General features: G+C 41.8%; 1 protein-coding gene across 5 annotated transcripts in view; it reads right to left on the bottom strand.

The window, feature by feature from the left end:
• The window catches only part of LOC135198783 (copine-8-like), a 139,609-nt gene extending 123,975 nt beyond the window's left edge, over positions 1-15,634 (bottom strand). For 3 of the 5 annotated variants that reach the window (XM_064226719.1, XM_064226720.1, XM_064226721.1), the window contains exons 1-3: positions 2,935-2,996; positions 1,856-1,948; positions 1,421-1,595 (exon numbers count right to left, since the gene is read on the bottom strand). In XM_064226719.1, coding sequence (XP_064082789.1) covers positions 1,421-1,595; positions 1,856-1,948; positions 2,935-2,981 — 315 coding nt within the window. In that variant the 5' untranslated portion in view covers positions 2,982-2,996. Of the gene's footprint in view, positions 1-1,420; positions 1,596-1,855; positions 1,949-2,934; positions 2,997-12,359; positions 12,502-15,512 lie in introns of those variants that run through there. The other 2 variants (XM_064226723.1, XM_064226722.1) reach the window with 2 other exon arrangements.
• Between the last annotated feature and the right edge of the window lie 5,068 nt (positions 15,635-20,702).

Below are 20,702 nucleotides of genomic sequence, written 5' to 3'. Positions count from 1 at the left end.
CTTTTGGACTGTTATATGTAAACTAGTATGTATTCATTCGCTCGGAAACTAGTTCCGCATATGAGGCTCACTAAAAAACATGAAAAATACACATAAAAAGTGTCGAAAATCATCATAATCTCAAAAAAACGTTTAAACGAAACGAAACACTTCTCTGTCCTTAACTCGGAGCGTCGGAAGACGCCTCTCTCTCTCTCTCTCTCTCTCTCTCTCTCTCTCTCTCTCTCTCTCTCGCTCTCTCTCTCTCTCTCTCTCTCTCTCTCTCTCTCGTCTCTCTCTCTCGATCTCTCTCCTCTCTCTCTCGGTCAAATTACTGGATAATGTCTCTCTTTGGATACTTGGAATTTGCGTTGTAATCTAACCAGAAACTTAGTTTTGTTATTATTACTGGAAACAAGCAATGATTTTTTCATTATTTGCGCTTTTGGGTGTATATGTAAACTAGTTAGTATTCATCGCTCGGAAACTAGTTCCGCATATGAGGCGTCACTAAAAAAACATAGAAAAAGTACAACATAAAAAGTGTGTCGAAAAATCATCATAATCTCAAAATTTTTGTTGTAATCTAACCACCGAAACTTATTTTTATTAATACTGTGCTAAACTATAAAGGATTTTTATCATAGTATGCGTTTTTTAAAAGCGTCGTTAAACTCGGAGCGTCGGAAGCGTCAGCGTCGTAACCTCGGAACAAGCGTCGTAACCCAGGACAGATTTTTCCATTGAATATTTAAGAAAAAGCGTCGTAACCTCGGAACGTCGTAAGCCGGAACCGTCGTAACCCGGGGACCGCCTGTACTGGAATAGTAAGGCATTGTCTCCAATTTCTTGCTCTCAAAATGAATCTGGAATTTGACACTTGTAACCCAGACATGTTCACTTATCTTGGCAGAAAAGCTTGACTGTTCAGAGTAACAACTGAACTGACCAGCTCCATCTCCCTCCCCCCATATCCCCGACTACTTACTCAGACATTCCTTTGTGCCATCTTATTTGCCTGTTTAATGATAAGACTTGTGTATTTTAAAAATTCATGTTACCGACAAACGAAGCCTTAAAATGCATATGTTTATAGAACATTTTACTCAGAATGACCTTTTCTTTCATTTTCCAAATTATTTGCATAAAATTGAGTTACACCCTGTATATAATAGTATTGCAAAGTATGCAATATAATACTAAACAATATTGCTCATTTATAAATTCATACAATACATAATATAAAGTAATATAGTAAAATAACAATATGCATAATGGTTCCATTAATAAAATTGCTGTGAACCCCAAACCAGCTTCCTTCTCCTCTCACCTCTGAATAATTAAGAAAGCTATTAATGGTACCAGACGTATGGTATAGTACCCTGATGGGGAGTGTCCCAAGTTATATCCAGATTGAATGCACTTTAGTATACATGCATACCTGTCGCTCCTCAAAGCGATAGTCGATCTCAAATTTTCTTATCCACTGTGGATTAAGGGAGTCTTTAATCATCTCAGTCCGTCCAATCTCAAAGAATCTATCGTGTCCTGTCTCTTTCAAATACAAAATACACAAAGGGTCACTCTTGCTCAAGGCATCACGGTCTCGGAGATTTCTGTCAAAAAATGAGGATAGTGAAAGCCAAAATTATTCTCATGTACAGTACTTATCTTTAATCTGTCAGGATAAATAAGTAAAACATTTTCACTAAATGCTTCATTTTAACTGCAATTACCCTAGTTTTTAAAAGCAACATTCTGCTTTGTATCCATTGCTATAAACCTACTTATGAATTACGTTACAATTTGGCAACATCAGGTCACATAAACTGAAGCTCATTTCAGTTACATTTTATGGACTGAAACAAACACTCACTTAGCTGAAACAGATAACTCCACTTTTGACATCGGAGCCATTACAGGAGGACCTGGAGGTGCTCCACCTTGTTGCATCCCAGCCTGCATTCTCCTAAAATCAGAAAGAAGTAATTAGTATCAAATTAACAAATACAGAACACAATAAAATCTCTTAAGAGTATATAATAATAGTGGTAAATCTAAAACTAATTAATGAGAAAAGGAAATTGTTAATCATTGGTGCTGCACGTAAGACATCCTTAAAAGGATAAGCACAGTGTATCTTGGCTATCAATCCATATGAAAGCTTCCCAGGCGACATAAATTTTCTTATATTCTTTTTACTCTATATACTATTTTTGTCAGATGTGTAAGGGGATGGTATACATAAGAGAGGCTATATGTTAAGTTCTCGGAAACTGTTAAAGCACTTTCATCATGAACACAAAAGTGCTGTATTTAAATAGTTTGACTCACCAAGTATCGCACAACATTTTTATACATAATAAGTCTCTGACCTATTTTGAGCATAATTATTTTGAATCTGAAGTTAAGAGATTTACCAAAATTTTTCACGATTCAATTTCACCACATACACTATCTTCATACACAGTAATATGTCTGAAATACACTTTTATACAAGTGACAAGCTTACTTTTTGGAATTTGCATCCTTTAAGCCTAAAATCATTGATTTAAAACTGGATCAGGAAAGCCTGTGAACTCAAATTTAGCACAGAAATGCACTGATACAGTAATATTTAAGAGGTTTTTTCTTTACGGACATTCTTTTATGCATTAGCTACTTACGGTCAAAACATTTCCCAACCTAAAATAAACATAAGTATTTAAGTGTTTGATTATTAATGTTCTAAAATTTAGGTTCGATGCCAGGCAGTGTCATGGTGGTCAACATCAGTAACTTTTTTTTATTTTTCAAATAATGAACATAAGAGACCTTTATAAAAATTACTTAAAAATATATGAATTATAAACTCAACTATCAAAAGGACTTCCTTTAGTGATTAGGCTTGGGCACTAGTCAATTGTTATTGAAAAATGCAGTTACCAAAGAAATGGCTTACATTATGAATGATACCTGAATAACAATTCACTATACTTTGGTGATGCAGTAGAGATAATCATGGTATTCCAATCCTGCTTACTCCGCATTCTATTTTGAATGTCCTGGTTTTCAAGGGAAAATGTATAAAAATTATTTGGAAATCAAGAAATTAGTACTGTACAAACATAACCCTACTTAAAACTGAGTTAGACAACATCTTTTGCTGGCTTTTAGGGTTACATATTCTGAAATAATGGTTTGTCACTTGAGAAACTTTTGTACACTGGTTTGAAAAACTGAAATTTTTATTTGGCTTGATTGACATATGTATAGTAAAGCCATTTGTATACAGAATTGTTTTCATGTTAGTTACCATTAAGTATGATAGAAAATCAATACAGTATTGTAAGGTTTTTTCCTCCTAAAACACAATGTACCATAAGTACTGTATGTACAGAATAGGCAAGCAAAATAAAATTTGAACTTAGGGGCGGCAAAGGGGAACGCTCTGAACACAGTTTCAATTTATCACATTTCTTTGTATCTCTGAATGTTTGTAAGTTGAATGTTTGTAATTAGGGTGGTGTCTGTACTTCAAGACTATTGGAGTCAAACTGTTTTTGTCTAGTCAATCCAGATTCAACATCACATAACTTATTAATGTGATTCTAACATACATCAAAATCTAAATCATTATGCTATTCATCACTATACATATGACAATCAAGCCAAATAAAAATTTCAGTTTTTAAAACCAGAGTACAAAAGTTTATGAAGTGACAAACAATTATTTCGGACTACGTAGCCCTAAAAGCTGGCAAAAGACGTTGCCTAATATTCATCTAATTGGCTCCATAATTTGCGATTAGTAACAACATTGTCTGACTGTACATAATGGAGGAGCCCTTCCAGGTTATTGCTGACCTTTCATAATAACCCTTATTAAAAAAATATTAATAAACTAATAAAAAAATATTGAAGGGGAGGAGTTTAGTAATCAAAACAGAATACTACAGTTAGTAGTACTTACAGCACATACTGAAATATAAAAAGTACCAATGTACTCAAAAGCACATCTTTTTAAAACAAAGAAAAAAGTGAGAGGAGATTCCAACCTACCCAAAGAATTGTATGCTAAAAAAAAAGCCTCATTGATGAGAGTGACTTTTATTACAGAGAATTACCTAAGAAAACCTGGTTTACTATTAGCAGACGTTAGTAACAATATGGAGAGTGACAGCTACAGAAACGTACCAAACCCATGGTTAACATCCTGTATGCTATAACAGGCTTGGAAGCGTCCACTGCTCAGCATGAAGCAATAAATAAAAAGATATTAAACTACAACTCTGAGTAGTACCTCAAATTTACAGTTAGTTCACAAAAGTTCACAAAAATGACAATTTGTCGAAAATTGCATTTTTCCTAACTATACAAACCTGAGGTCCTTTAACAATAGGAAGGTAACTAGCGGCAGCTGGACGGTCGTAAGCTTCGAACAAGGGGAGAACGGTAGTTAACTGCTTGTCCGATCGTGCGCGCGCGCCGCGCCCGAGAGGTGAAGAATCACTTTTGCTTTAGGCCCATGCAAAAAGTTGCAGAGTGAGGGTGGCATGAGTGGGACTATATGTAAAAGGACCTCAGGTTTGTATAGTTAGGAAAAATGCAATTTTCGACAAATTGTCATTTGTTCCGATACGTAATACAAACCCTCGGTCCTTTAACAATAGGAAGACTCACTTCTTGGTTGGGAGGAATCTGAGTCTTTTTGGTGAACAGACTGGTGTTCGTCCAACCCTGGAGTGCCTCCCTGGTCGTAAGAGCAAGGGAGGGATCCAAACCTCTGTCCGATTGATCGGGTGTGCACCGCAGGATCAATGGTCAGACCTCTGGGCCAAGTACTAAGAGAGAGGCAAGCGTATCTCTTCGTACCAGCAAGCAAGAACTTGTTCCTGTTTGCAAGAGACAATCATAAAATGATGGGTTTGTCTCAATTTGGCATCCACTTCCTCCCCCTTGTTGGAGGAAGTGGTGGATATTTACTACCTATCCCTACTGAAAGGGATTAGGATGGTGCTCTATTGAGTAGCTCACCTTGCATCTCGTCCTTACCCAGCAGGGTGACGACCGTGTCCCTCTACCCAAAGGTAGAGGGAAGAAAAAGATGGGAAGAGGAGCCAGTCACACTCTCATTTCCTCATCCGAGTTTTATGACGGTCACACCAGGACTCGATGCTGTTCAGCCTGCGAGGGTCTGGGTTAACTACACAACGTGTTGAGCAACCACCACGGTTCCCAAGGAAAAAGATCCAAGGAAACTGTGGGCAATATCCTGAAGGTAGAAGGAGGTGCATGCGGTCCGGTTGGACCAGGCGCCTGCCTTCATTACCTGCGCCACGGAGAAGTTCTTGCGGAACGCGAGAGAATGATGAAGAGGCGTCCACACTCATCCTGGTGTCGAGTTTCTTCAGACAGCTCCGTCGCACCTTCACAGGACAAAGCAGCATAGCCTTCGTATCGGAGGCGGTGACGTCCATTAGGGAGGGTATTGTGAAGGACTCGAACCAATCGTCAGTTACCGAAGGGTTCTGAGTCTTCGCTACGAAGATCGGTACGAAATCGAGCGTCACAAATCCCCATCCCTTTGTGCTTGACTTCTCAAGAGAAGTCATGCAGTTACCTAAGACGAAAAGAAGGGAATAGTCGTATGACCTATCCCTCTTCTCGACTTTGGTTATGTACAGTACTCATACTGACAAGCTATTAAGACGAAGTAATGATTGCTCTGGAACAACCGAACTAAGTCCACAGCATAGTTCGTAACTGACTCGGATGCTCTGACCAGCTGCCGACTGACTGGTTCGGAATCAGTAGAGGCAAGTTGTCCAAGCATCCGGGTAAGTCACGTGACCTTCGCATAAGAGCATAACTCTTAAAGAGTTATGCTGAGAGACCAAACAAATAAAATATTTGTTAGTCACCGATGCCGGACGGCGCGGCGATGATTCTCTTAATGCATAAGCTCAAAAGGCGAAAGTCAATTGCCTTCAAAAGACCGAGGTCCCTGATGGCAAGAAAATCTCCTAGATGTTGAATCTCAGCTTAAGGAGAAACAACACTATGTGACGTTGAAGACGAAGGTAGGCAATGAATGCAACCTACGTCTTCCAGCTGAATCGAGAGAAAGGGAATCTCAAAGAGTCTAAACCTGTGCTTACACATGACTGAAAACGCTAACCGCCATTTCATTGCTGTCCGTTGTGCAATGAAAGCGGGGCGTTCTTCAGTAATGAAACACAGGGGAGCGCCGCTTGAAGAACTGCTTCTCATGGGCTGAACGTTTGGAAGTAGAGCTGGCAGGTGTGGGAGTAGGCGATGTCTTTCAATACATCTGCTAATCCGGGGTGAACAATGGTACACCTCCGAATACAAGATATTTTGAGGACAAACTCAGATTCCGCAAAAATCATTCGCATTATCGGGATACGATGCAGCAAGAGACTATTACAGAATTCTGTTACCGTGCGGTAAACAGAAAGATGAGAGTCGAATAGATATCTCTGTTTAAAATTCTCGCAATACCGAAGACGATGAATACTAGCGTTTCTCAGCAGTAGATGGTCATTCATGTATGCGAGAATCCCCGTTAATCAGAGACTTAAGTCCGTGATTGTTGGGCAGAGATACGGTTGTTATTCAATCAAAGCAGGTGAGAAAGACATAAACAACCGTCTATCTCAAAGCGGCAGCTGATACTGAAATGCCTCGGGCAATTCAATACGCAGTAGCTGTCGCTGACTCGTCATCCTAGTTGCCAAAGTAATCCTTTCCACGAAGGAATGCGTTCGGCTAGAACCACCGAGCATAAAAAGATATGCTCGAGCAATTATATTTAAGCGAAACGAATTTCGGTAAATATAAAAGCTAAAATGGTGTTGTTGTGACAACACCATAAGTATATAAAATTGAAACTGGAAACTCCTGGGAGGTTGCAGGCAACCCGGGTTGCAGTTCAATTAGAATACTTTTCGTCTAAGTCGCAATCCGTAGAATAACCAGGATATGCGCCTACCCCCTCGGACCATTCAACTGCTTAGCAGAATCATGTCGCGAGGTTAATATACGTAGATATTTGTAGGATTCTGAACAACGATCTCCATCCTAAATTCTTTCCTTCAAGAAAACAAAATAAGGATTGGAGATCGACCACCTTCGTCTCTATTAAAGAGAGTGAAGGAGAAGTCTTCCTCGAAGGAAAGCTTCAATGGTGAACAGAATACTAAGACGATAGTTCCAGCCAAACTGGATATTCCCGTCCGTTCTTCTCTATTCCAGGTTGGTCGCCTACTGTGAGATAGTCTTCTTTCAGCAGCAGTCTTCTTCCTAATGCTAGAAATTCCAGGAATTCGAGCATAGGCGAGGTTCCCGATTATCGTGTAACATATCGGGGATTCTCGTCTCGCTCACTTTGGACCGTGGTCTCGCCTAAGTGTTTGGAGATCGTAAGAAACTCTAAACACTCTGAATGCGCTAGAAATTCCGTAGAATTCTAAGCAGTCTGCGAAACCCCCACCGAATTCGTCAAACGATATCGGCTGGTGGTCCTCTCGATTCCCGTAGAAATCGAGAATGGGGCAGGATCCCTCCTCAACGACCGGGGCTTACGTCAGGTAGGACCCGAAGGTCCCCCTGGTAGCGCAGTCCCCAACGTGGGATCCTACAGAGAAATCTCTGTAGGATCCTTCCCTTTCCCTCGTAGCCGTAAGGAGAGAGGGAATGGGGGAGGAATTGGATACTCGCTCGCCTTCCCAGTGGAACTAGCAGTTGGAGAAGAGTAGGAGCAGCCATCGCCTTGCGGCGATGGCCTCTCAGAGTCTGGGAAAACGTATCGTCAGGAGAAAACGTTTTTCCCCCGAGGAGGTTTACGAACTCTCACTGTAGTAAGGGTCTGCCGCCACTGTGAACGTCGTCTGGGTGGGGCTGATCGACACCTGACAGGAGAGAGCCGATACCGTCCTCCGACTCATTCCAGTCCTCGTCGAGGTCGAAACCTCTCAGGAGGACCGAAGGAGTATTTAAATACGGTGTCCGAAGACACGTAGAAACGCCGCTGTCGCAGTAGAGGAGGTGGAAGTAGCTGATCGACCGGCCAGAACTGAGAGAGCCTTCTTGTCCGGAGACGAGAGAGACTGGTTCAAGACAGAATCGTAAGCTCCGATCGCGGCATACCCACCGTCGGTTTGGGTTCCCTCTCGGGCCCCAAAACGACTCGAGCAGAGACATGGGCTCTGCTGGTGGGAGCGGCGATCCTTCCCCCCGGTCGTTGTGCTGACGAATCAGTGCAATAACCTGGGTAAAGTTACTCTGAATCTCGGAAGTTACAGCGTCTTGAGGAGTAGGACCGTCCAGTCCCTCCAACAAGAGCAGCTCCCAGGACCCTCCTCCTTCAGAAGAAGGACCAGCAACAGATCCCTGACGGTTGCCTCCAATCACTTGCGCGTACGTCCTGGTTGGTCCTAAGACCAACCTGGCACGTGCGGCGTCGTGACGGGATCGTGAGCGGCGCATCTCACGATCACTCCTATATACCTAGCTCTTCCTGGCGTATGCCGAGGAAGTTTGAAGGTATCGGTCGATGGGTGTGGGACAGAACTGACGCTACCCCCCCTCTCCCCCCTGACGGTCCGCCTTCCAATCACTTGCGCGTAACCGGTCCTGGTTGGTCCTAAGGACCATACGTGGCACGTGCGGCGTCGTGACGGGATCGTGAGCGGCGCACCTCTCACGATCACTCCTAGCTACCTCGCTCTTCCCGGTGTAGCCCGAGGAAGTTGAAGGTAGTGGAGAGGACAGACCTGACGCTCCCCCCCGCTCGCTGGCAGGACCAGCGTACGTGGGGGGCTGCAGCCGATCACCAACCCGCGGTGGGGATCGATCTGCAGGCCTGGCCGTGCCGCTCACCTGTGGCGAGCGGCTCGACTGAGCACGTAGACCCCGGTCCCGTGCGTCAGACGAGCTGCTGCTGGTCACCGTATCCGCCCGGTCCCTGTGGGAGCGGCGGTCAGGTGACCTGCAGAGCTCGCTTTCGCCGTGAGACGGTGAGCGTCCTCGCGGCACGTCAAACCGCTGGTACCAGCCGAGGCTGGTACCGTCGGTCGAGGGGACCTGGGGGACCTCTTCCCAGCCTCAACCCGTGGCCGGTCAGAGACCGTCACGTCCACCCGGGATGGGGCTACCGGCTGGTCGCTGCGAGAGCGGCCGCTGGCCTGGCGAGAGTCACCTGAGCGGCTCTCGACAGTCTTCTGCTCCGTGCCTCGGTCATGACGCTGAGCGAACTCAGGCGTCTTAACTTTGGCTGCACGGTCACCCGAAGGAGATCGTACACTCGGAACTTCTCGCGGACGAGAAACCGAGCCGGTACCTGGCTTAGCAGCAGAGCTGCCAAGACCAGGCGAGGGTGTACCAGCGGTAGCCAGCACACCTTGGTCCCCGTCTTCTTCTTCTTCTCAGAAGGGGAGACGGGCCCCGTTCCCGAAGGAACAGGAGGACCAGCAGAAGAACCCCCCCCCCGTCACACCGGAAATGTGACGAGCCCTTCGAAGTTCCCGAAGGAGTCTTCTTAGGGGGAATAACAAAACCCGGTTACCAGCTGGTCGCTGCGAGAGCGGCCGCTGGCCTGGCGAGAGTCACCTGAGCGGTTCTCGCCAGCCTTCTGCTCCGTGCCGTGGTCTTGGCGCCGAGCGAACTCTGGCGCCGAAACTTTGGCTGCACGGTCTCCCGAGGGAGAGCGTACACTCAGGATCTCCCGCGAACGAGAGACCGAGCCGGAACCTGGCGTAGCGGCATCGCCGCTAGCACCAGGCGAGGAAGTACCAGAGCTAACCGATACTCCTCTGGTCCCCGTCTATCTCTTCCATTACGGAAGGGAGACGGGCCCCGCTCCCGAAGGAGCAGAAGGACCCCCGTCCCACCGAGGTGGGACGGGCCCTTAGAAGTTCCCGAAGGAGACTTCTTGAGGGGGGGGAGGCAGCCTTCTTCTTCTTCGGCTTATGGGCCTTAGAAGATCGAAGGGGAAGAGGCAGCAACAGACGAAGATGACACCTTCCTCTTCTTCGTTCAGCTCACGCAGGACAGTCGTCAGGTCCTCCTATTCCAGGCCGGAAAGAGTCGGGCCTATTGCCGAAGCAACACGGCCCGACTGCACCTGTCCGGAAGGACCTGGGACTGGGGAAGGACACACCATGGGCAGGACCAGCATGGACAGGGCGCAGGAACCAGGAGCGACAGGAACAGCAACCAGCTCAGGAGCGGCAGGAACAGCGGCAGCGGTAAACACAGAAGGGACAGCCAAGCCAGTAGCGGGAACCACATCAGCGACAGGTACGGCAGGCCCAGCCATCGCCTCGTAGAATCATCGGCAGCCAGCGTGGTACTGGCGGCCGGTCCAGGGGCGAGCTGCTGGAACAGCGGAACAGTCTGGGGCAGGCAACACGAAGAAAACACAGGCGGCGGCGGCATACCCCTCCTCGGTACGGCGGCGACCGGCCCTAGAAGCGGCAGACGGCGTCACCGACACAGCATGGGGAGTGTAGACCAGCGGGGGGAAGCAGCATAAGCGGCGTGAAGGTTGTAGTGGAGACCACTCCAAGGTCACCGCCCCAGACCTCGCTAGACTCTGCAGCAGATCGTGGATGCTAGGCACGCCCTGCAGCCGCAGTGGTCCATACCTGTCCAAGGTTCGTCTCCCACGGCTGTAGCACCTGCGGTAGCATAGACAGATTAGTAAGAGGGGTTCCCTCACGCACGGGGGGGGGAGACTGCCCCACCCCGAACGGAAGGAAGACCCCAAAAAAAAACAAAATACGAGAAGCTGAGCGGGGGGCAGGAAAGAAGACGAAGAATCGGATACCAAGGGAGTCGCGGGAGAGCTTTCCGACGACTTGCCTGGCAGAGACCTTCGGCTTCCCCCTAACTACCCCTCACAGCAGTGAAAAGTAATATGAAAATGAAACAGAATACTGCACTTGCGATTCACTTCATAGAACTTAAAGAGGGAAAAATCAATTCCCGGTAAGAGCGGAAACTTGATCCATAAAAATATGATGCTATCATAAATATATATGAAAATGAACAATACTGCAACTTGCTATTTTGTTCGCTTTCAGCAGCAATAAATCGTAAAGATTAATTCCCGGGTAAGAGCGGACGGAAATTGATCCAAAATTAAATTTGATGCAATTAATAAATGAAAATGAAAAGAAAACTGCATTGCGAATCCACTTTCATTGCATTCTATTCATACAAAATAAGAGGCTCTTGCCGAGCGCAATCAAGCTCTCGGCAACGAACGCACAGGGCAAAAATATAATGAAAAAGAGTACTTACATCTTTCAATTACACACTTTCGCCCAAAATACATGACTCGGCGCGAGTGCGCCCGCCCTCGGCACCGAGACATAATTCAAGGGTTCCAATTCATGAAAAGAGCGGAAATCGCCGTCTCTACGGCGATAGCTCCATGTTGATTCATAATTAAGTAATGAAAATGAAAACAGTGTACTTACAGTTTCATTTTCAAGGATTCAAACCAAAACCATTAGTAGAAAACACAATATAAACAAAGCATACGACGATGAAGCGGGCAGAGAGCGATGACGAACACGTCCTTCACACCCGCGGCCGAAAGCAAAAGTGGTTCTTCACCTCTCGGGCGCGCGGGCGCGCGCACGATCGGACAAGCAGTTAACTACCGTTCTCCCCTTGTTCGAAGCTTACGACCGTCCCAGCTGCCGCTAGTTACCTTCCTATTGTTAAAGGACCGAGGGTTTTGTATTACGTATCGGAACAAGTAAAGTTAAGTATATCTTAGTTTTACCAGACCACTGAGCTGATTAACAGCTCTCCTAGGGCTGGCCCGAAGGATTAGATATTTTTACGTGGCTAGGAACCACTTGGTCACCTAGCAATAGGACCTACAGTTTATTGTGGGATCCAAACCACATTATATAGAGAAATGAATTTCTATCCCCAGAAATAAATTCCTCTGACTCCGCTTTGGCCAAGCCGAGAATCGAACTTCAGACCACCGGATTGGTAGCCGAGCGCGAAAACCTCTCGTCCAACGAGGAACTACAAAGTTCACAACTACCAAATATGCTACAATACTTATTATAAACGTGGCACCTCAGGCACTGTAAGTATGGGGGAAATACTTTTGGAACAAACATTCCTTTTAGTAAATTTTGCAAAATGCAGATGGTAGTACATACATGAAATCCTGCACTGTTAAGTACTCATGCACAAATGAAGTCACAAAATGCTAGAAATAGCTGAAGGATATCACTACATTTTCTATCTTTCACTTTTTACTGATCCTCCTCATCAAAATTATCCAAAGACCATAAAATTCTGCTTTCTATAAGTAGCAGTGACTTTCATACATCACTGTAATGACTGACCTTGACAACATGACTTCCAAACAAATAAAAGTGGATCCAAAACTATCAGAGAAATTTTTGCTAGCACCCAAATCAGATCTGCAACAGTACAGAAACTTAAATGACACAAAACTAATGTCTGAGTGAAGAACAGCTCATGGATGTGACTATCAGATATTACAGCATGAGTGACTATCAGCTGGTAAACAATCTCGTAATCACAGATAACGATTAGACTTATGAACACTTATCATAACCTGATAGAGAAACAATTATGGTGACAAGATTAAAAGAGTACATAGCTAAAACACAGCTACTCATGCAAGTTTTCTTTGCATCATAAAATGTTGTGCTACCCAGCCAAGATGGCTTGAGAAAATCTATATACTGTACAGTACATTTTTGTTCATGTACATTTATGCAGTGTTGATATAAAGTCCCATCTGCATGACTGTTTATCATATGTACGTATATAGTAAAAAAACAGGTGCCACTGTTTCTGTCAAAAAGTTATGAATAAAAATCATAAAGTTGATGACTTCTCAAACTTGAAGAGATGCAAAATGTGACGCAAATTATTGTTTGTGAAAAAAAACCACACACATTATACTTCTGCCTATCAAGAGTTAGGGCTTTAAATATCCTAAACAAATTCCATGCTTTAATGCAGCTAAAAATTCTGTAGTTACAAAATGAGGGATCATTTCGTTACTTCCAATGACATATAAACAATAACTATGGTAGTCAGATAAATGATTAATTACCCAATATGATGTAATCATATTGCAGCAATGAAATGATGAGTAATTTATATAGCCTACTGCTTCAAAAAAAAATAGGGTACCCTCTTATAGGGAATATGATGACAATTGTGACAAGAAAACCACTTTACAGCTTCAACTCAATCCTGCTCTCTTCAAAAAGAAGCTCTGGGTTTCCTTTTGCAAACATTACACATGCAAGCATTTGCCCTTTCTCAACATAATAACATAAGGGGATTTCTTCCACTGAAGATAGGATATGAAAATATAATATCCTATTACAATTAAAACAGTTTACAAGGTAGCCATCAGATATAACTTTGGTATTGTGACATACAATTAACAGTAATAACCTGCATCAGCTACATCAAAATCTGGTTAATACTCTCCCTAAATGAAAATGATAATACGTCTACCTGATGTGTTTACTAGTTTGTAGCCTATGGAGTTTCAAAAGTGTCTCCAGCTCTGGAAAACCGAGCATGTATGGAGGAACCTCAACTTTCACTCCCCAAGTTCAAAGTACTATGGGTAGGGACCTATGCTAATCCCAATTGGGTAGGGCACAGCATCCTTACAGATTTATTAGGCTGAGGTTATGATATCCTATATACGTCCACTTAGGTTACGTTAGGAGGTACGTCTACACTTCAAATGGCTAGAGGTCATGGTATTCTATATAAGTATACTTTTAGGTTACATTAGGAGGTAGATCTATCACTTCGAATGACTACATTTCTTTTCATATGAAGTAAACATTTCTAACACTTTCTCTTTTCTGTTTTCCCCCAAATAAATAGCAAATGTTTCCTTCTCTGAATCCCTCCAGGCAATGGGTGGAGGGGAAATGGTGGGGATTTACACAAGTACAATTTATTAATAGCAAAAAATATTAAAACTTAAGCCTTATTACAGGCAGTTGCAAATAAAGCAGATTATGCTAAGGGCATATGAAGTACTCAGCAAGAAACTAGTGTCATCTAGCCTGATTACCAAACCTATTTTATGACAACACACTTAGTCTTTGCCCATTTCACATTCACTAGCTTAGTTGTTATAATGTATAAGACTTCAAGTAAGATGAAATGACAAATTTTAAAATTAATTTGTACTTTCCTTAACATACAAACCTGAGGTTTTTACATAGAAATGACCTTAAACGCAAGCTGGAGCAGGCTATTCTACACAACAAGGGTGTTCAGTAGCTGCACTATCATTGAGAGAGGCGAGGGGTACCCTCACCACCTCCCTTTGTTGAGTCGCGTAACCACTTGCATTATAGCCCAGGTAACAGAATACCTTGTGGCTAGAGGTGGGCAGTTTATGAAAAGATGTCAGGTTTGCATGTTAGAAAAAATACAAATTACTTTTAAAATTTGTCATTTGTTCCTACACGAATACAAATCACTGGTCTTTACATAGGAAGACTTAGGGTAAAAAACCGCATGGTACAGGGGTGAACCATGTACGATCAATGTGTACAACCCCAAAAAAAGTACATTATAACGCGTCCTGACATCGGAGATGGGCATCAGACGCGACTTGTTTTTGGTGAGAAACGGAGCTAAAGACCTCTACTCCGGTGTCAGGACGCGTTATAATGTATTTTTCTTGGGGTTGTACACATTGATTGTACATGGTCCACCCCTGTACCATGCGGTTTTTTACCCTACTAATTGGTGGGAGGATCTGAGTAGACTTCCTAACCAACTGGAGGCTGGCCTCACCTGGGATTTTTTCCTTGTTGTGCAATATCAAGCAAAGGAATCTCTGAATCCCAGTGAATTAGCCATGCCTGAGGTACACATCAGAGAAAGGCTACGTTGGCTAGCCCTAGGTATCCTGGATTTCGCTAAACTACGATTTAACCTTAAGTTGTAATACAGAAAACACAGCAGGCTGATTATGGAATAGTGTCATCTACTACCTAGTACGTATGTCGCTTATGGACAGCTTAAAGGTACCTCCATACGACAGGCCAGACTACTAAAATAAGCCTTGGGCCACAATACTGCCGTCGTAGGTTAGCCTAGCTACTATTTCATAAGAGTGCCCTTGCCAACGCCGTTCCGCCCATATAGGTTAGTAGGTATAGCTAACATGACCTAGGTACTACTACCTAGTACCTAGGTATTAATTAATCATATAATTCAAAATTGCGAAAACGAAACATTATTAGAAGTTATGATGGTGTTACGTTTAAGCTTAACCTGCCCCTCCCATTTAACCAGCCCGTGACCTTGCCCTTCGAGACATGAATAGCCTTAGTAGTCAGAGGGGCATGACTAGCTTAGTAGTAGTTTCTCTCTTTCCATGTTCCACTTTTCCCTTCACTTTAAACAATACTGTCTCGACAAAATTTCACGACGACATTATTCAATAGCAAGAAAAGAAAGCTCTGTATAAAGCATACCTGTTTTCACAACAAAATTCAAGAGTAATTGCACAAAACAAGACGTCGCGACACACGGCAACGGCAGACGTCAACGTAAAGTTGTTGTAGCAGACGGTGGGTTAATGTGGGAAGGAGTCGACACCACACTTATATATAAGAAGAACGAAGAGCGTTCATAAGCGCAAAATAAGAGACGCAAACCAGTCATCATTTCCACTTTTACTGGCAATTGATGCCTTTGTTCTTCAGACGTATTTCTTGTGCAGATTGCAATGAAAGATCATTATGTGCACAAGTCAGAATCATATTCAAAAGAGATATGAAAGAATACAGGATAGGAAGAGATGGAAACGGTTCATCCGAAACGGTGTCCCCATATAAAAATGGGAACCAGCTGGGAAGATGACATTCTGACTGAACATCAATAATTGCAATGGAAATAAACACCGCATTTGCTTTCCTACATAATATATAATCTGTTATCACTAAACAGGTTATGGCAGCCTATATTTGGTGCTCAGTATTTTATGTAATATTAATGATGAATAATAACAACTAATTCGTTGCCATCAGAGAGCGAGAGAGAGAGAGTGAGAGAGAAGAGAGTGGGGAGAGAGAGAGAGAGAGAGAGAGAGAATATGGTAAAACAAATATAAAATATAATATATAATATATATATATAAATATATATATAATATATATCTATAAAATATATATATTTCTATATTATATATTATATAATATAATATATATTTTGCTTTCCTACCCAATAATTTCGGTTATCATAAACAGGTTGGCAGCCTATATTTGGTGCTCAGTATTTTATGTATATTAATGATGAATTAAATAACAACAAATTCGTTGATCAGAGAGAGGAGAGAGGGAGAGAGAGTACGAATAAATATATATATCTATATAATATATATATATAGATATATATATATATGATATCTATATATATATATATATATTGCTTTCCTACATATTATAATCTGTTATCACTAAACAGGTATGGCAGCCTATATTTGGTGCTCAGTATTTTATGTAATATTAATGATGAATAAATAACAACTAATTCGTTGCCATCAGAGAGAGGAGAGAGAGAGAGAGAGAGAGAGAGTACAATAAACAATATATATATATATATATATATATATATATATATATATATAATAAAAGGAGCCCATAAAAACACCAAAATGTAGAGAGAAAAGTACTATATATTTCAGAGACTGCTGTCTCTCTCTTCAGGTATATGAATGAGAAAAGTTTACAGAAAAGGTGGTATTTATACCAAGAGATCCATCCACAAGTATGCCAATTTAGGTCACCCCCGCTGATAATCTTCCTTTAATCTTCTTAAGCGTTGGTTGAATGAAAACTTCGTCAACGACATCTGAGATCCACGCCCCTTTTGAGATGTTCATTACCTGCTTCTCTTTATTAAGGCCGATTCCATCATTTGACTCTTGTACCAGCAGTTGCTGCTATAAATTACACGTGACAAATTCCAGATTTCATTCTATGGTTATGTTCATTTATATGGTTGAAAATAGCCGAGTTCTGTTGTCCATACCTAACTGACCGTTTGTGTTGTATTAATCTCTGGGGAAGTGATTTACCTGTAAATACGATGTAAGATTGGTCACAGTCCTGGCATGGGATCTCATATACCCAGAGTCTTTGGGAGATGTCTTTTGTTGGATTGTTAATCAGGGATTTGGCTAAGGTATTTGGGTAGGTAAATGCAAAAGGGTTTTTGGAGATTTCCCAAGGGTGTGGGTTACTCTCTTAATCGTCTCCAGGTGAGGAATTTTTATTTTATTGTTGGGTGTGTCTCTGGTCTTGTCTTTAGGGGGTCGGTAGAAAATTACGTTTTTGCTTTTTGAATTGCTTTCTCAATTATATGGTCAGGATACTTTAAAGATGAAAGTTGCTTGCGAATTAGTTCAAATTCTTTTTCCAGGAAATCTGGGGAACAAATTCGTAAGGCTCTTAAGAATAGGTTGCTAGCTACACCTATCTTGATAGTAATGTCGTGATAGCTAAAGTAGTGAATATATGAAAGTGAGAACGTTGGTTTTCTGTATATGGTAAATTTGTATTCTGTCGTGTCTCTGATTATTAAAACATCAAGAAAAGGAATTTTGTTGTCTGTTTCCATTCAACTTTAAATTTGATGCTGGGCACTAATGCGTTTAATTTTGAGAGGAATTCATTAAAATTACCCCACTTATTATCCCAAAATGTAGGATGTCATCCATGTATCTCATCCACAGCATGTTTTTGGGTTTTATTGCATTTATTACTGTAGTTTCAAAGTATTCCATGTACAGATTGGCTAAAACAGGACTTAAAGGGCTCCTTTTATTAGATGGAATTCTGTTGTTACAGAACATTTTTTTTCCATCACCATCATATATATATATATATATATATATATATATATATATATATATATATATTATATATATATATATAATACAAGCCAAAATTACGGGTCTTAGCAAGTCTTTTGTGATGGGATTGCCATTCTCGTACCTTGCCCGTCCTGGCCACAGTCACTCCCATTTCCTTTTACAGTCTCCTCTAGGAATAAAACTATACCTCATGCAAACTTCATCTGAATTCTGCATGTGGAGATTGCGTGTCCCATCCTTTCCCTCTTATTGTAATTCTGTCTCTTCCTTCCCAAGCCTTCTACTTACTGGGACTCGCTGCTTCCAACGCTTTCTATCTCACTAAAGGGTTCCGGCTGATTCAAAGAAGTTTGCAACTTCCAGCCCTCAGAAAATGGCGTACTCATTCCTTCTGTTCTTTGCTTACCGCTCTTTCACAGGTTCTTGATTGCCAGTTACGGTATGCCCTAGAGCAAGAGCCCATGCCAGCAGAAGGGCGGATTAAATTAAAATGAATGAACAGGCCAGTGTGTAACATGAGACTGACAACACTTGAGATCCGCAGATGATGTGTAGGACCAGGCAGCGTTCTTAGCATGTGCGATACTGATAAACTGACCCGATGAAGGTAGCTTAAATGACTATTATAAAACTAGGAGAGATGTTAATAGATAAACACATAGAACCTCAGAAAGGGACTTTAAATGACCTTTTTAAAAAACTAGATGTTAATAAAGACATAGTATCCCAGAAAGGGACTTTAAATGACTTTATTAAAAAAAACTAGAAGAGATGTTAATAGATAAAGACAGACAGAAACTCAGAAAGGGACTTCTCAATAAAAGAAGCAGCAGAGGATAAGTTAGTGAGAACATATAGGAAAAGACGCTGGTAAAGGAAAAAGTAGAAGAGCAGCCTTGGTTCAATGAAGAGATAAGAAAAAGTATTAAGGAAAGGAAAGAGCTGAATAGGAATAAAAGAAACGAGAGAGACAATGATGTAAAGGAAAGTCTAGATATGGAGGAGTTAAGGAGTTCCATTTGACAACGTCCGTGTGTGTGTGTGTGAGAAGAGAGAGAGAGAGAGAGAGAGAGAGAGAGAGAGAGTGTAATTGGTGGTTGGATGGTTAACGACTGAATTGGCTGTTAGGTGAGTTCTGGGTTGTCTGCCGGTGCTGTTTGTTGGTTCTGTGTTTTAGAGCAGTGCTGCCAAACCTGGGAGAATTCCCCCAGATCTTGGGGAAATGGGGATCGTCTGGGGGAATGGGGGAATTTGGCAAAAATTGTTGATAATCTGGGAGAATTAAGCAATAAGATGAATATATCGCTTAAATCACGTTATTTTTAAAAGATAGCCTACAGTTTTGAAGTGGATGTTAAATCCTTTGAGTATAAAATTCTCAACGAAGAATGGTACATACTATTTAAGAAATGAATGCAGTCGGAAGTTCCAACTGCATTCATTTCCTAAATAGTATGTACCATTCTTTCAGATATTGGTCCAAGTAATAAAAATAATCATAAAAGTCATGATAACATTTACCTGGGAGGACTAGCGATGACACAGCTAATAAATGAACCATTACCAAGTGATATTTTGAAAAGATTCAGGAATGACTGCTTGAAATTTCTTGTCGAGCTCTGCATTCCAATAAGTAAGAGACTTCCATTTGATGAAGACAGTGTAATTGCCAAGATAAATATTCTTGATCCAGCTATTGCATCAAACGTAAGTCTTTCGCCATCATCAATAACTAGGATTGCAAGCAATTTCCCTAATTTAGCACCGCCAGCTCAAGTGAATGAACTTGATCAGTGGAGAAGTTATCGGCTCACAGCTAAAGAGTTACCTATCGCAAGTGACAACATACCACAATACTGGTATAATTTACGTTCCATCAAAAATAGCATGGGCAATTCCAAGTTTGCACTAATTTCTGAATTTATGACAAATCTATCGTGTTTACCACATTCCTCAGCGTGTGTAGAGCACATATTTTCACAAGTGAACAACATTAAAACTAGGAAAACTAATTCATTAATGACACAAACAGTAGCTGATAGAATTTTGGCCAAACAGTCGATCACGAAAAACAATTCAGACTGTACTAATTGGGAACCAAGCAAGGACATTAATTAGTGATGTAGAAAAGGGAATAACGAGTGCCAAGTCCATAAACGTATGAAAGAAAATAATATAGTAAAGAATTTAGAGGCAAAAGAAGAGCAGGAATAGCACTTGGATTAGCCATTGATATGTAGGCTAAAATTTATTAAAATGTACTTCATTTAACGAAATTTTATTTTTATTATGAATTTAGAGGCAAAAGAAGAGCAGGAATAACACTTGGATTAACCATTGATATGTAAACTTGATTAAAATATACTTCATTTAACTAAATGTTAGTTCTATTACAATCTGGGGGATTTTAGTTGAATCTGTGGGAATTTTCACTGAGGTCCTGGGGGAAACTGAAAAATTTCATTGGCAGCACTCTTTTAGAGTTAGTCTTTAGTCAGAAACTGTGAGGTACAGTAGTGTTGGCAACATTTTAGTAAAGACATTGATATTCAGCTGAGTTGTGTGTTTTTGTTTGTTATTTGGTTGTTGTTAAGTTAGTATTGTTTGCTTAGGGTTGTTGTGCCTGTGCTGTTGTGATTTTTTGTGTTGTTTGTGCAGTGGTCTTTTGTTGTGTTGTTGAGTTTTGTTGTTATGTGTGAGGTTGTGGTTGTGTTCCTTGGTTGGTTGCTGTGTTGTTTGGTTGTGGTTGTGTTCCTTGGTTGTTTGCTGTGTTGTTGAGTTGTGATTG

This window comes from Macrobrachium nipponense, chromosome 22 (genome assembly GCF_015104395.2).
Source record: "Macrobrachium nipponense isolate FS-2020 chromosome 22, ASM1510439v2, whole genome shotgun sequence".
In the NCBI taxonomy this organism is placed as follows: domain Eukaryota; kingdom Metazoa; phylum Arthropoda; class Malacostraca; order Decapoda; family Palaemonidae; genus Macrobrachium; species Macrobrachium nipponense.
This window is presented reverse-complemented; position numbering and strand designations above follow the sequence as displayed.